Source organism: Zalophus californianus, chromosome 8 (assembly GCF_009762305.2).
Source record: "Zalophus californianus isolate mZalCal1 chromosome 8, mZalCal1.pri.v2, whole genome shotgun sequence".
NCBI classification, from domain to species: domain Eukaryota; kingdom Metazoa; phylum Chordata; class Mammalia; order Carnivora; family Otariidae; genus Zalophus; species Zalophus californianus.
Window position 1 is genome coordinate 110533376 of NC_045602.1, and position 15177 is coordinate 110548552.

The window sequence follows — 15177 nt, forward strand, 5'->3', positions numbered from 1 at the left end:
GGCATGGAAATGGTCAGCTCACAAGCTGAAACTTGAAGAATGAGAAGATGAGATACCCCAGCGAGCAGGTCATGCGAACACCCTCAGCTGCTACCCTTGCCCCACCATCCCCCACCCCCCCACCCCCACCCCCGCCAGGTTTCCTGCTCCTGCCCAAAGAGATTCAGGAAACACAGCTGCCCAGGGCAGGTTTCAAAGCTGATACATCCAGTTTATTCTGGAGGCAAGTGCCTTCCAGTATTTTTATTTCTACCACTTTAAAAACGTCGAGGGCGATTTGTGGGGTTCTTCCTGAACCCTCGGGCCTGCTGCGGCCAGTTTAACATCCCAAGTCCTTTCAGGATCCCAGGCCAGGAGGCTGTAGGAGGGCCCACTGAATCTCCAAGGGCCCCAAGTTTCTCCCAACAGAGCCAGCTGCTCCTCCAGGGCTGGTGAGGCTGTCTCAACCCGCCCCCCCCCCCCCCCCCGCAGGAAGCGGTGACCCAGACGGCAGTACTTGGAGGGCTGCCTGTCTGATGGTGGAGGTGGCAGGCTAGCCTTCCCCAGCTCCCCGGTCGGGGCGATCACCACCAACTACCGGGGGAGCGAGGCCGCCGAAGTACTTCTGCAGCTCAAGCAAGGCCCGGAAGCGATGGGAGATGGTGTTCTTCTCCGCTTTGGGCATCTCTGCATACCTGAGGGGTGACAAGAGCAGTTCAGAGGGGCCCGGATTCAGGGGGTGCGCTTCTCTCACCCGTCCTGGAGCCCAAAGCTCAAGGAGTCGCCAGGAAAGGGTGGTGGGGCCACCCGTTCCTGGCAGCCAGAGTTAATTTTTAAAAAAAACAGAGTTTTAAATTCCCCTGTAGGTGGAAACCCATATTAACGAATGTGGAAGGATGTTAGACTTGCCCTGGTGTGTCCAAAAGTCGTTACGGGAAGCCAGGGACAGGGGGATGAGCTGCATGTTTGATCAGCTTTGTCATCTGTTGACAGGAAGCAGTGGGGCCTGACGGAGCAACACAACAGTCTCCTCTTGTGTACTGCGGGGGGTGGCGCGGGACAGCCGGCCGGCGGCCCCTCCTCTGTGTCAGGCCTCCAGTGAGGTGAGGACCACAGCCCACCTGGGTGCCGCCGACCTGTGCTGTCCAGTATGCGGCCGCTAGCCACGAGTGGCCATGTACGTTGAAATCAACCGCAGCTAAATAAAACTACTTTCAGTTCCTAAGTCATACTGGATAGCCATGTATTGGATCGAACAGTGGAGAAACAGAGCCTTTCTCTCTCTTGCGTTCCTGGAGGGTGCTACTTCACGTCATACTCAGCCCTGTCTGGCTACTGCGAGGCCTCAGGCCACCCTCCCTACGGGCCCCTCAAGCCTGGAACGCTTGATTCCAGTAATGGCCAACATGTCCAGTGCAAACAAGGGGGAAGTAATGAGGACACTTGGCACTGTGGAGGTTTCATGCGGTGTCCCCCAAAGGCCGGAAGTATTTTTTTTTTTAAGATTTATTTATTTATTTTGAGAGAGTGAGAATGAGAGAGAGAGAGAAAGAGTACATGAGAGGGGGGAGGGTTAGAGGGAGAAGCAGGCTCTTCGCTGAGCAGGGAGCCCGATGCAGGACTCGATCCCGGGACTCCAGGATCATGACCTGAGCCGAAGGCAGTCGCTTAACCAACAGAGCCACCCAGGCGCCCCAAAGGCCGGAAGTATTAACATTTTCCCAAACTGCACGGGGAAGCCAGATCATCCCACAAAACTGTCAGGTTTAGACGTGACAAGCCAAGGGGAGAGGGGAAGGCACCTGAGTCACACAGCTGCTCTGTGGGGAGCTGGAGCCCAAGGGCCCAGAACTCCCAGCTCTGCCTGGCTGCCTCCCGTGCTGGAGATCAGCCCACGCGGATTCCTCGTGTCCACCCCAGCAGAACCGCCTTCAGCTGCAGCAGCAGCCTACGGCCGGGCCCCGCGTATCTGCACGCCTGCACTTGGGCAGGGCGCCGACCCAACCCGGACCGTGGCTGTCCCAACCCCACCGCCCCGGAAGAAAACGGGGCTCCTTACGTCTGCTCATATCCATCAGGCTGAAAGCAGGGATCCCAGCCAAAGTCTCGGCAGCCTCGGGGTGCCACGATCTGGCCCTGCCGGGGGAAAGGGGGGGGAACAGGTGTATCACTGGGCACAGAGGAAATGCCCTAGGAGGAGGAGGGTAGCCAGTTTGAGTCTGGCTAGTTTATGTACTTGGTTAAGCCCCATGTATTCAAAATATATGGTTTCAAGAAGTCCGTAGTACCTGCAAATGTTTGCTGAATACATAAATAAAACGCAGTGGGACCGCTCTCCCTGCACGCACGCGTGCGCGCACACACGCACACCCTCCCTGCACCCACACGCACGCGCTCTCCCTGCACACGCACACACACTCTCTCCCTGCACGCGCGCGCGCGCACACACACAAACCACAAACCTAATCAGCCCACTGACACCCCTGGCGCCGCTCTCCCCCTCTCTAGCTCTGACAAACTGTGACCTCACTTGAAGAGAGTCAACTTGGAAAAATTGACAGAAAACACGTTCTCTGAATAGGAAGTTATGAGGCCCTGAACTAGGCGCACAAGCCCTATGACCGCTACTCATTTTTATTATGTTAAGTGAAATAAACTGCTGCGTTTCTCAAACTACGAAAGAGGCTCTAACAATTAAATGAAGAAACAGAAATTACTCAGCACATTGTTCGATACATAAATGAGCTCAGTAAATACGGACTGCAATAGGCAAATTCCAACAGGAAAATGTTACAAAGAGAACCGATTTAATTCAGCACCGTGAGATGTCATGTTGCCATGAAGGTTAAAAAATAATAATTTTAAAAATACAAGGGAGGGGCGCCTGGGCGGCTCAGTCGTTAAGTGTCTGCCTTCAGCTCAGGTCATGATCTCAGGGTCCCGGGATCGAGCCCAGGAATCTGCTTCTCCCTCTCCCTTTGCTCCTCCCCCTGCTTGTGTGCACTATCTCTCTCAAATAAATATAATCTTTTAAAAAATAAAAAATACAACAGAAGTGGTAGAAAATGGGCATTAGCCACACAACTGCCAAGTTGTTCAGCCCAAAGGCAGATTCCACTGGTGCTGGTGGGGAGCTGCATGACCGAGGTCCATTACTGAGCCACTCTGAACCTCGCCCACACCACGGTTTTCTGGTTCAATCTGTATCGGGGCAGGTAGTGTTCTCAGCACTGGAGCCGTACCAGGCCTAGCCTTGCCCTCGTCAAATGGACCTCTTAAGCAAAACAGGCTTTACACCAGTAAACAAATGAACGATTACAAAACGCAAAGTGCCTTAGAAGGAACAAACAAGGAGCTGGGCTCAAGAATAACAGGATGGAGTGACCTAGATGGGGAGCTCAGTGAGGAGACCACTTTGGCCACATAAAGTGGTCGGCAAGAACGTTCCAGGTGGAGGACACAGCTGGTGTTGGGACCCAAGATGGGGACGGGCTCGGCACAGGCGTTGTTGAAAGGACAAGATGACTGGGGTTTGGAAAGCTTGAGCGAGAAGAGAAACAAAGAGAAACAAAGCCACGTCAGGTAACGTAGGGGCTAGCAAGCCACAAAGTGCTTGAAGCTGGGGAGACAATCGGGAACAGTGGGGACCCCAATAGTGGGTCACCCCAGTGACCAGGGCCCATCGGCAGGGACTACGGTTGTTCACACTTCTGATGTTTTAGAGTACATTTCTGTGAAAGTAGCAGACATCTAGAGTTAATTTTTTAAAAATGTAACCCAGCAATTAGGATGCAGCCATCATGGTTCTGCGTAAATATCCAAAGGAACCGAACACAGGATCTCAAGAGGCACACCTGTGTTTGTAGCAGCGTTACTCAGACTAGCCCAATGTGGAAGCAATCTAAGTGCCCACGGACAGACAAACAGACAAAACAAACGTGTAGATACATACAATGGATATCATTCAGCCGCAATAAAAAGGAGGGATTCTGTCACCTACCGCACACCCCCCACACAATTCTGTGTACGCTACCACACAAATGATCCTGGGAGGACATTATGCTAAGAAACAAGCCGGCCACAAGAAGACAAACACCGTACGCGGGATTCCACCTAGATGAGGGGTCTGAAGTCGCCAAACTCTTAGAAACAAAAGCGGAAGAGCAGTTGCCAGGGGTGGGTGGCGAGGGGGAAGGGGGAGTTTTTATCCAATGGGTATAGTTTCAATTTTGCCTGATGAGAAAGTTCGAGGTCTGTGGTACAGCAGAGCACATATAGTCAATACCATTGTACTGAACTCGTAACAATGGTAAAGATGGTAGTTTTTATGTTTTTTACCACTATTAAAAAAAAAAATTAACCAGGCAGGGCATCGTGAAATGTCTATGGACAGCACCCAGTGGAGACTCTGGGGTGGGGCTCTGTAGGCAGACGGGGCTGTGCTGAAGGCTAGCTGGGGAAGAAATGAGCTGGGTAAAGTTAGACTCTATAGGAACATGAGAAGTTGGAAAGGATGTGAGATGCTCTAGGGAAGTCGTCACCTCAACACTGGGACAGGGACGGGAGCTGGAAGAAATTTGGGCTGTCCGTGTAGCCCCGGGAGCGGTCACCTTCAGCTTCCACATCTACTTCTTAGGAGGGGACACAGTGCAGAGCTCTGGGTGGACCAGGTCTCAACAGCCAGGAGCCACCGTGTATCTCTGGAACACCAGCCTCAGAGGTCAGTTAGATTTCAGGATTGACAGCACTCCTAGTTGTGATGCTCAGGGGCATGTCTGGGCAAAGCTCTGGGACCTAACTGACAACGAGCCCTTCCCACCACCCTCCTGCCTGAGACCCTGGGCCACTGGCTGGAGCCGCAGCGCCCTCTGGTGGCCCGCGGGGGAGGCAGCGGGGGTACGCACCAAGGTCCGGCCCCTGAACAGGCGCACTGGCTCGCTGGGGTCCCCGGTGCTGAGTGCGAACGTGCAGAGCGCACAGGCAGACTTGTCCTCGAACCCAGCCAGGAGCTGGTAGAGACCTGCGGGGGGCGGTGGGGGGAAAGGGGGAGTGTAGTGATTCCTGTGCAGCTCAGCTCCCAGCCTTACTCCCCACCCCTGAGGCCCTGGGAAGCCACCCAATTTGGGGAGCTTATACATGTCATCGGATAGGTTTTGTGCTTAATACCCTGGAAATTGGGTGATGGGGACATGGAGCTCGTCATTCTATTCTACTACTGTACTAGTTGGGACCCCTCCCCCAGACCACCTCTGGATTCTCAATTCCCAACAGCTAAGAGGGAAAAGAGATTAATACCTTCAGGCTTTAACTTCTCCAGAAACCACTTTCTGCAAGAGAAATAAAGGTGAGTCAGACACCAGGTAGCTTCCTACCATCTTCTCTGGGCTGTACCCCCCTCACCCCACCCTCAGGATTAGAGCCCCAGGACAGCCAGGGGGGCATGGTAATGTCTTAACTCAAAATGAAGAGGAATAATCCAATAGGAAAAAGGGTGGAAGTAAACAGGCAATGCACAGAAGAATCAATAAAACCTATGAAGGCCTCAACCTCATTGGTAACCGGAAAAATGTAAATTCAGGGGCGCCTGGGTGGCTCAGTCGGTTTAGTGGCTGCCTTCAGCTCAGGTCATGATCCCAGGGTCCTGGGATCAAGCCCCACATCGGGCTCCCTGCTCAGCAGAAAGTCTGCTTCTCCCTCTCTCTCAAATAAATAAAATCTTTAAAAAAAAAAAAAGGAAAATGCAAACTCAATTCAAATGTGATAACATTTCACATTCCCCACACGGCAAAACATTCAAGTCCTAATACTCAGGGCTGGTGAGGGTACGGAGCCACATACATATATGGGTGCTATTGCCTTGGCAAACATACCGGCAATCCAGAAGTTCGAGATAAACATATCCAAAACCTAGCAAAAGCACCTCTGTGCCTACGCCCTCCAACCCCAGCAAGGAGCATTCAAAGTGGGGTATGTGTACCCTAGAGATACACAAAGGCCATCTGAGGGTGTCCAGGGCACTGGATAGTTTTAAGGAAATCCATTTTCAGATCTCAACTTCCTTATTTCCTTTTTCCTGAAACTGATCTGCCACGAATGTACCTCTCTAGCAGGTGGGTTCCGCTGGCCCATCTCCACTTACACAATCACATTCTCACACTTTACAAAAGAAAGAAAGGCATGCCTCTCCCATCCCTAATCCTTCCTCAGGGCAATGTGAAATACTGGTATTGTCACCAAGACAGTGAATGACCCACAATATCAGGTAACCAATCATTTCAAAGTTCAGGTGATTTTGTGGCCAGGGCCCTGCGGGGGCCGGGGGGGGGGGGGGGGGGGGGGGAGACTCACATGTAGGGGCCAGGGAGGCCCCCAAGGGCATTGAAGCACAGACAGGTGTCCTCCACCAGTACAGGCCCCTGTACCTGCAACACAAGGAGGCGAAGCCCCGAGACCTGTGACCGGAGTAGGCCCTGTCCCTAACCTGAATTCCCAGGCCACCCAGGCTGGGGCCAGGCCCAAGCTAGTTGGGGTCTAGAGCAGCTGCAGTTAACAGCTATAGGAAACTGCCCCTGGCTAATCTCTTATCTTCCTTCTAGAGACAGGAACACCAAAAACTTGGAAGGTTGTAAAGCCTACTCCAGGCACAGCAACCAGAGAGGTGGGATTCATACTCAGACAGCCCGACTCTTCAGGAAGTGTTCTTTCCCAATTCCACAGAGATGTGTGAGTGCGGGGGCAGATGTGTGTGGGGAGAATGCAGGCAATGGAATGTATGTATCTGATAATCGGAGACAAGTGTGTGCATATGGGTACATGTGTGTGTGCTTACGCGCGCGTGTGTTGGTCTGGGGTTACTATGCAGTAAAGGCTGAGAAAGAAAGGTAGTATTCCTCTGCCAACATTAACTGACCCCAATCTAGCTAGGCCTGGGCAGGTCCTTGAAGTTATGACCAATTGTGCCCACCCTATTATTCTCTGCCTGAGCCCAGCAGGTACAGCCCCCAGGAGCCCCCAGGATGAGAGGAGCAAGTTTGGGACACGCAAGGAGCAAGCACCTGGCGAGCTGCCTCCCGACACTTCTGTATGGAAATCTCATCAGGCTCTCCCTGGTACTCCGGCACTTGTTAGAGAAACAGATATACAAAGAGAGTCAGGTCACAGGGAGACAGAGAAATCAAACCATCTTTCAGAAATAAAACAAAACAGAGACATACGGTCAATTTTCTGTGCCACCAAAGTGCATGGAAACTTATCTCCCAGAATCTGAATGACCTGTTCCAAAATGAAAGAATATTTGTCACCATTTGTTAACAATTCCCTGTTACTACAGAAGCTGTCACCCACCTTTCTCTTCAGGTAACTCTCCTGACAGCCCCCTAAAGCTTAGTTAAGTCAGGCCCATGAGCCTCACTCCAGACCTCAGGGTCCCACTCCAGCATATCAGCTCCCCCATCTCCTCAGTCTCCTACCCTCCTACTTCAGGTCTCTTTGTTGATGTTAACCCCCCACCCAGGGCACCCCCTTCCCTTCTCCCTGCTCCCTAAAACTCTACGTAACCTCCTATTCTGGCAATTCTCCATCAGGGGTTACTCAGAATTCAAGAGGCCTGCAAACCCGCATGGGGAAAAAAAATGCCTTTATTTTCACTAACCCTTAGCTGAAATTTAGCATCTCTTTCAATTGTGAGTAAATATAGAAAACCAAAATAGCATCAGCAGTTCCTGTGACCTTTAAACCTATTAAAATCACAGATGTCATATCCCATTTACAGCTGTAGCAAATATCTCAAAATATTTACAACCCTATTTGAAAATTATGATAACTACACACGGCTAAATTGAATATTTTAATGCATTAAAAAAATGTATGGGTGGCTGGGTGGCTCAGTCGTTAAGCATCTGCCTTCGGCTCAGGTCATGATCCCAGGGTCCTGGGATCGAGTCCCACACTGGGCTCCCTGCTCCACGGGAAGCCTGCTTCTCCCTCTCCCACTCCCCCTGCTTGTGTTCCCTCTCTTGCTGTCTCTCTCTGTCAAATAAATAAATCTTTTTTTTTTTTTTAGATTTTATTTATTTATTTGACAGAGAGATAGAGAGCACAAGTAGGCAGAGAGGCAGGCGGAGGGAGAGGGAGAAGCAGGCTCTCCGCTGAGCAGGGAGCCCAACACGGGGCTCGATCCCAGGACCCTGGGATCATGACCTGAGCCGAAGGCAGCCACCTAAACGACTGAGCCACCCAGGCGCCCCAAATAAATAAAATCTTAAAAAAATAAATAAATGAATGAATCCCCAGTATTTAAATAAATAAATAAGTGTATGTTAACTAGATCACAAATATTTATATTGAGAATTGTACTTTAATAGAATTAATTTCCGGGCGCCTGGGTGGCTCAGTTGGTTAAGCGACTGCCTTCGGCTCAGGTCATGATCCTGGAGTCCCAGGATCGAGTCCCGCATCGGGCTCCCTGCTCGGCAGGGAGTCTGCTTCTCCCTCTGACCCTCTCCCCTCTCATGTGCTCTCTCTCTCTCTCATTCTTTCTCTCAAATAAATAAAATCTTAAAAAAAATAGAATTAATTTCCTTTGTAACCCTATGTATTTTACTTTGTACATTTAAAAATACTTTCCTGAAAAACGGTCCACAGGCTTCATCAGCCTGCCAGTGGAGTGCTATGGGATGAAGAGTTAAGACATCCTGTTCTAAGCCAACTTCATCTAACCCATCTTCTTCAGTGAGCCTCCTCTGGCCACTCGAGCCCCTTTTTAAAACATAGGAGGCCACATTCTCAGACACAAGAGATGGGCTTGGGAGCTGGCACCCACTATCCTGCATGGGGTCCTTTTCAGGGTGGTGCTACTTGTCTGTTTGACTGACCTGGCCTCAGGATACCAAACTTTTTATCAGCACGGGGCTCTGGCTCTAAAGTAGAACACCCTGTACTGTCACAGAAGTGCCATCATTCCCTATGCTGTGGACAAATGAAGGGTCTGTCCCCTAATGACTGGGTCCCACTCGTCTGCCTCAACATATCTAGTGGATGTCACCCTGATTCTGCACCATGACTCACCTCCTTGGCCATGGCTGACTGAGCAGGGGCAAACTCTTCACCCAAGCAAGGTTAATGACAGCTATTGTATAGCAGAAGCCTCACTGCCCCCTCCACCAGGAGCGAAGTAAGCAGAAAAACGCTTACTAGGAAACGGATGAGCATCCAGAGAGAATTAGGACAAGATAGGCCCTCGGGAGACTCCTCAGGTCTTGTGGGACATCTTAACATTGTATTCCCAGAAGAGGCACCTAGTGGTTGACATGAGTTCCCTGTGTGTCTCTACTATTTGCAGCCAAAGGTTATCCATCCACCCGCAGAATCCTCACAGCTAGCCACAAGATTCTCAGAGTCAGGAACTTTGGGGATCTAATGCCTTCTTCACTCCTCCTCCCTACTGCATTGTAAAACCGACCTTCCAATGATCTCCATTTCACAGAAGAGGAAAAAGAGGCTGAGGACCACATTTCTGGACCGTGATGGGGCGTGGACGGCTCAGTTTGGTTGCCTGTCCCACGCTCTGTCTCGCCCCTGCCACCCCCAGCTCTGCAGCGGGGTCTGGATCAGCTCCAGAGGGGTGTCAAGAGTCCCGGTTTGGGGTCTAGCCTAATAGATGACGTTTGGGACAGATACTAAGAACCCGGCACTCCTTTGGCTCCCGCAGCTCCCGAGCTCGCAAGCCTGGATCCGTCAACGCCTTGATTCTATTAAAGCCAACCACCGGCCCGCTCCACTCCGCGCACACACGGCCCTTTCACTCAGCGCGGCCCAACACGTTCCACACGCCCGGGTCTGCCTCTCCGAGCCCCCTCCGCCTGGAGGCCGCCTCTCCGCCCGATCCCCAGCGGGCCCTACCACCCGCTACCCCCAGCCGCCTACTGATCGGCCCCCCGCCCCCTCCCGGCACCTCCTCCAGCTTCTTGGCGTTCCCCGTGACAAACACGATCTTTTTCCCGGCCAAGGGGGCCGCCATGCTGACTCCCGACTGCCCTGCAGACCCACCGGAAGTCATCCGCTTCGAGCGGCAGGCACTTCCGGCTGACGCGGAAGCGGGCTGCGTAGCTTCCGGCCTAGGCTTCGGGACCGGGGATCCTCGGGCTCCCACCCAGCGCCCAGCGTGTTAGCTGCAGCCTAGTCGCCTTCGGGCGAGAAGGACGTCATGGACGCCCGGCTTCCTTGCTCAGACCTTGGGGAGCAGAGCGCCCCTTTTCCGGATGAGCAGTCTGGGGCGCCGGGCGCTAGAAGGGAGGGAAATGGCGCGGCCCGTCTGCGCCGGAATTGCGGGGTCTTCCCGGGACTGGCGGTCGAGTGTGTTGAAACCAGGCCCTCCCGCCAAGGGGCGCTCTCTTCGAAGACGAGAAGAGACCGTTGCAGCCACCGGCCCCACCCCTGCTTTCTCCCCTCTCTGGGGAGGGGGCACCGAGGGAGGCAAAGAACCCGCACCGTAATGAGCTTGCAGTCCTGTGCTCCGGACGGTTCGCCTTCTCCGCGGGCACCTCCAAATCTGCCCGAGAGCTGTTTTCTTTTGGGCAAGGGCTGCAAACCTGACCTCACCTCTAGCCCTACTCCCTTCTTTCCTTGCCCGCCAGCTCTGATCACCTTGATTGTGGGTTAAAAAAATAACTTGTTTTAAATTAAGGTATAATTAACATTATATTAGTTTCAGGTGTACAACTAATGATTTGATACTTGTATACATTTGGAAGCATTCACCTAAGTCTGGTTAACCTTGATCACCTTATAGTTACATATTTTTTTGTGTGTGATGAGAACCTTTAGATCTACTCTTTTAGCAAACTTTCAGATATGCAGTGCAGTGTTGTTAACTGCAGTCACCATGCTGTACATTTCCAGGATTATAACTGGAAGTTTATACCTTTCAACCCCCTTCACCCATTCTCCAGTAACCCTACCACCAATCTGCCCTCTGTTATCTATGAGATTATTTTGTTTTTGTTTTTGTCTTTTTAGATCCGACTACTTGCCTTTGAATTTAAATTTGGTGTAGCCTAAAGCAAGCCCGGTCTTTTCACTCGTCTCCCAAGCTTGGGACCTCAGTATTTCAACTCCTTCATTCCCTCATCCCTACAGCCTCTCACATCTATCATGCCTTCTCCATGCCCACTGCCTCCGCCAGATCTTTGCCCCAAAATGTGCCACTTTGACATAAAGATTGAGTTAAAAGTAATAAAAACACAGCAGATGCAGTAAAGGCTCTCTGCCTCCCCCATAACTCCCAAAATTTACATTGGAAAGGAGAGCCTGCAACAGGAAGAAAAGTATTAACAGAGACCACACACCCTCACCCCAGGAACTTATTTGCATAATAGAGCAACCTTGTTTTTCCCAAATATCCCTTTTCACCTTGCTAATGAGTTTTTTTCCCTTTGTATCCTCAGGCCCCTACCCCTTCTTAGTTCACAGAAGCATCCTGTTGCCTCATTGTCTTTGGAATCTCTTGTCTATGTGGATTCCCCTTACACATGCCTGTTAAATTTTAGTTTCTCCTCATAATCTGTCTCATGTCAGTCTGATTGTAAGGCCAGTGAGGACCACAGGGCAGAGGAAAGTCCCCCCCCACCCCCCGACAGTAGCAAAGGGTAGAAAGTGCCCCAACAGACCCACCTGTGCCACAGGCCTTGACCCACTGCTGAACAGTTGAACAAGTTGAACAAGTCACCTGTCTCCTTCCTCCAGGGACTCAGCAAGCACAGATTAACAGCAAGGGCAGATTCAGGGCCCCTCTCTCCTGGTGAAGGAACTCCTGACAGAGGACCATCAGAGGTCAGAGGTCTGTCAGTGCCTGGATGAGCTATTTTGCTTAATGTTCTTGTCCCCTGATAATCTCAGATTTTTTTAGACCCCAGGATTTGTTAGGGAATAGCAAAAAAACTGCATGTTCTCTAAAAACCTTTGCTCAATGACCTTACCGTAGCAGGAATATTGCACAGGCCAAAAGGCATTAACTGTGTCCTCAAGTGGTCCGGAAGGCCTGTTCAGGCAATTCGATGAAGCAATGTGTGAGGCTCCTTGGAGATCTGACCATAGTGGTTTAGATTCAGGGAGCAAGTGGCCGTCCTTTGTGTCATCTGTCTTCCTTCTTCATGAAGTCATGAGGTATCCCCAGGGAGGTGGAGAGGCAGAGGAGTTTCCCCCCTGCAATGTTAACCTCCTGACTGTTGAAAGCTTCGGCAACAACCACAGGCAAGAACCTGTTTGCCAGGGATGTGCATCCAGTGCCCCACACAGACAAGTACGATGTGATATGGTCAGTGTAGTGCCCCTGGGAGCACTAGGTGCTGGAGGGATCATCACCGAGGTTGGGGAGGCCAGGACAGTCATCTAACAAACTGTGGGAGTCCACAAAGTGTTGTTAAGCAGGGACTATTGTGAGTAGGTATTCACTTTAGCTAGACCTCACTCTAAAACTGAAGGCCTAAGAGTACAAGAGCTTGTGGGGAGAGAGGAAATACATGAATCCCTGAAATCGTATGCAAAAGTTTGTGTATATGTAATCTTTAGTCAGGACTCTTGGTTGCAGTGACAAAAATCTTCCTAGTCAACAACAACAAAAAAGAAATGTACTGATTGGTTTAACTGATGAGCGAAGTATAAAGAGATCGTCAAGTTCATAGTTTCTGTGAACGGAGAGAAAGGGAATTGTGTTAGTTCATTCATTAAATGGACTATGCTAGAGTTCAAATATGTTAATTTTTACTCTCTAAACTCGAGTAAGGAATATCACAGGAAATCTCTTTGGAATCATATACCCAATTGTGAGGGAAACCCAGTTAAGCAAAAAAAGATGATTCTTGCTCTCAAGGGAGCTTCTTAGGTCCTATCAGTTCTACCTCTGAAATAGTTCTCCAATCAGTCCCTCCACTCCACCTCCACTGCTACTGTCTGAACCCAGCCCTGTTCTGTTCCTACTGGACCAGGGCAGCAGCTGTCTCACTGTTGTTCTCCCGGCCACCTTCCTCCCGGTCCACAAACCTTAAATAATATGCTTGGGGTCCAGGACTCTGAGAACCTGAGAACTCTAAATGAAAACTGAAAAAACGGTATCTGTTTGAGGCAGCAAGGAAGAGTTAGCTCTATTGACAGTTTGTTTTGACCTTCCAGAAACTTTCTGTGCATGTGCAAATTACACCCAAAAATGTAGAAAGTCTTAATTTTTAGTTTTTTTTTAAAGTTCATGTTTTTTAGAAATCTCTACACCCATGGGCTCAAACCCATGACCCTGAGATCGTTGAGTTTGAATCACATGCTCTTCCAACTGAGCCAGCTAGGTGCCCCATAATTTTTAGTTTTTTTAAAGATTTTATTTATTTATTGGAGAGAGGGAGTGTGTATGTGCGTGCGTGCATGCATGTGTGCACAAGCAGGGGGAGAGACGGAGAGGGAGAAGCAGACTCCCCGCTGAGCAGGGAGCCCGATGTGAGGCTCTATGCCAGGACACCGGGATCATGACCTGAGCCAAAGACAGATGCTTTTTTTTTTTTTAAAGATTTTATTTATTTGACAGAGAGAGACACAGCGAGAGCAGGAACACAAGCAGGGGGAGTGGGAGAGGGAGAAGCAGGCTTCCCGCGGAGCAGGGAGCCTGATGTGGGGCTCGATCCCAGCACCATGGGATCATGACCTGAGCCGAAGGCAGACGCTTAACCAGCTGAGCCACCCAGGCGCCCCAATTTTTAGTTTTTAATAAATTTTTTTTAAAGATCTTATTTATTTATTTGAGAGAGAGAGAATGAGAGATAGCACGAGAGGAAAGAGGGTCAGAGGGAGAAGCAGACTCCCTGCTGAGCAGGGAGCCCGACGTGGGACTCGATCCCGGGACTCCAGGATCATGACCTGAGCCGAAGGCAGTCGCTTAACCAACTGAGCCACCCAGGCGCCCCAATAAATTTTTTATTATGGGAAATTCCACACTTAAACAGAAATGTCAAACTTACAAAAAATAGAAAAGAGCAGTATAATGAGCCCCAATATACCCATTACCCAACTTTAATAATTTTCAACATTTGCTATTTTTATTTCACCTATCCTGGCCTATTTGCTTGCTTAAAATTAAAAAATGTAAATTATGAAATATTCCAGAGTTACAGAAAATAATAAAATAGATGCAGAAGTTCCCACTATTCCAGCTTAACAAATGTTAAAATGTTCACATGGTGCCATCTTCTTTCAAATCTTCCACTTCATTGCATTGGTCCTTGGATCTTTGTGTTATCACACACACACAAAGCTTCATACTGCTCTTACAGTAGTTGCTATTTGCTTTTTCAAAAATCTTGAGTTTACATACCGTCCCCAGTATTTTTTTTTCAAACGACTTTATTAAGGTATAATTAGTTCCGAGTTCCTAAAAATTCTTAAGAATTAAAGGGAAACTTAAATTCCCTGTGGGTACTTAAATTTTGAGTGCTCACTATGGAAAACTGGGTCAATAATTCTCGTATTAGTCTAATACGAGATAGCTAATTTTATGCTAAAATAGGTATAAAATTGCAGGTCTGGGTACAAAAATAATATCACAATTCATTTAAATATAAGATTTGGTCTCTTCCCCTCCCCTCTCTTCTTTTAACGAAATCATATGTCACAGATACGGGCAAAGCTCTGCCCCTAATCCCATCCATCGTTTTCCCTCCTAACACCTATCCTGAAGTTGTTTATCATTCCTAAGCAACTTTTTGAACTTTTTCTACATATGTATGTTTCTGTAAACGCTCTGTGATGCTGCTTAATGCTTTTAAAACACATATAAATGTTGTCTCACTGCACAAAATTGTCTGCAATAATTTCCAGTTATGAGTATTTGCATGCCCCGCAAATTCCTCTAAGAGTAAAAAATTGAGGCGTCTCAGGGCACCTGGGCGGCTCAGTCGTTAAGCGTCTGCCTTCAGCTCAGGTCATGATTCCAGGGTCCTGGGATCCAGCCCCACATCGGGCTCCTTGCTCCGCGGGAAGCCTGCTTCTCCCTCTCCCACTCCCCCTGCTTGTGTTCCCTCTCTTGCTGTGCCTCTCTGTGAAATAAATAAAATCTTTAAGAAAAAAAAAAAATTGCGGCGTCTACGCAGAGCGCGGCCTGGGCGGGGCCCCGGCTGGTGGGCGGAGTCTAGAATGGGAAACGGGAGGGGCCATACGGCC

General features: G+C 49.8%; 1 protein-coding gene across 3 annotated transcripts; it reads right to left on the reverse strand.

The window, feature by feature from the left end:
* Window positions 1-190: 190 nt before the first annotated feature.
* Window positions 191-10034, reverse strand: ITPA (inosine triphosphatase). 3 transcript variants are annotated; one of them, XM_027623448.2, is made up of 9 exons: window positions 9932-10034; window positions 9046-9275; window positions 7194-7251; window positions 7035-7099; window positions 6328-6401; window positions 5275-5306; window positions 4884-4999; window positions 2039-2115; window positions 191-674 (listed from the first exon to the last, which is right to left on the reverse strand). In XM_027623448.2, exons 2-9 carry the CDS (start codon window positions 9055-9057, stop codon window positions 533-535), a joined length of 576 nt encoding a protein of 191 aa, XP_027479249.1. In that variant the 5' UTR covers window positions 9058-9275; window positions 9932-10034; the 3' UTR covers window positions 191-532. The 3 variants fall into 3 exon arrangements, with proteins under 3 accessions (XP_027479249.1, XP_027479246.1, XP_027479248.1); XM_027623445.2 differs by having other exon boundaries at window positions 9172-9275; window positions 9932-10028; XM_027623447.2 differs by lacking the exon at window positions 9046-9275 and having other exon boundaries at window positions 9932-10032.
* Window positions 10035-15177: the final 5143 nt, after the last annotated feature.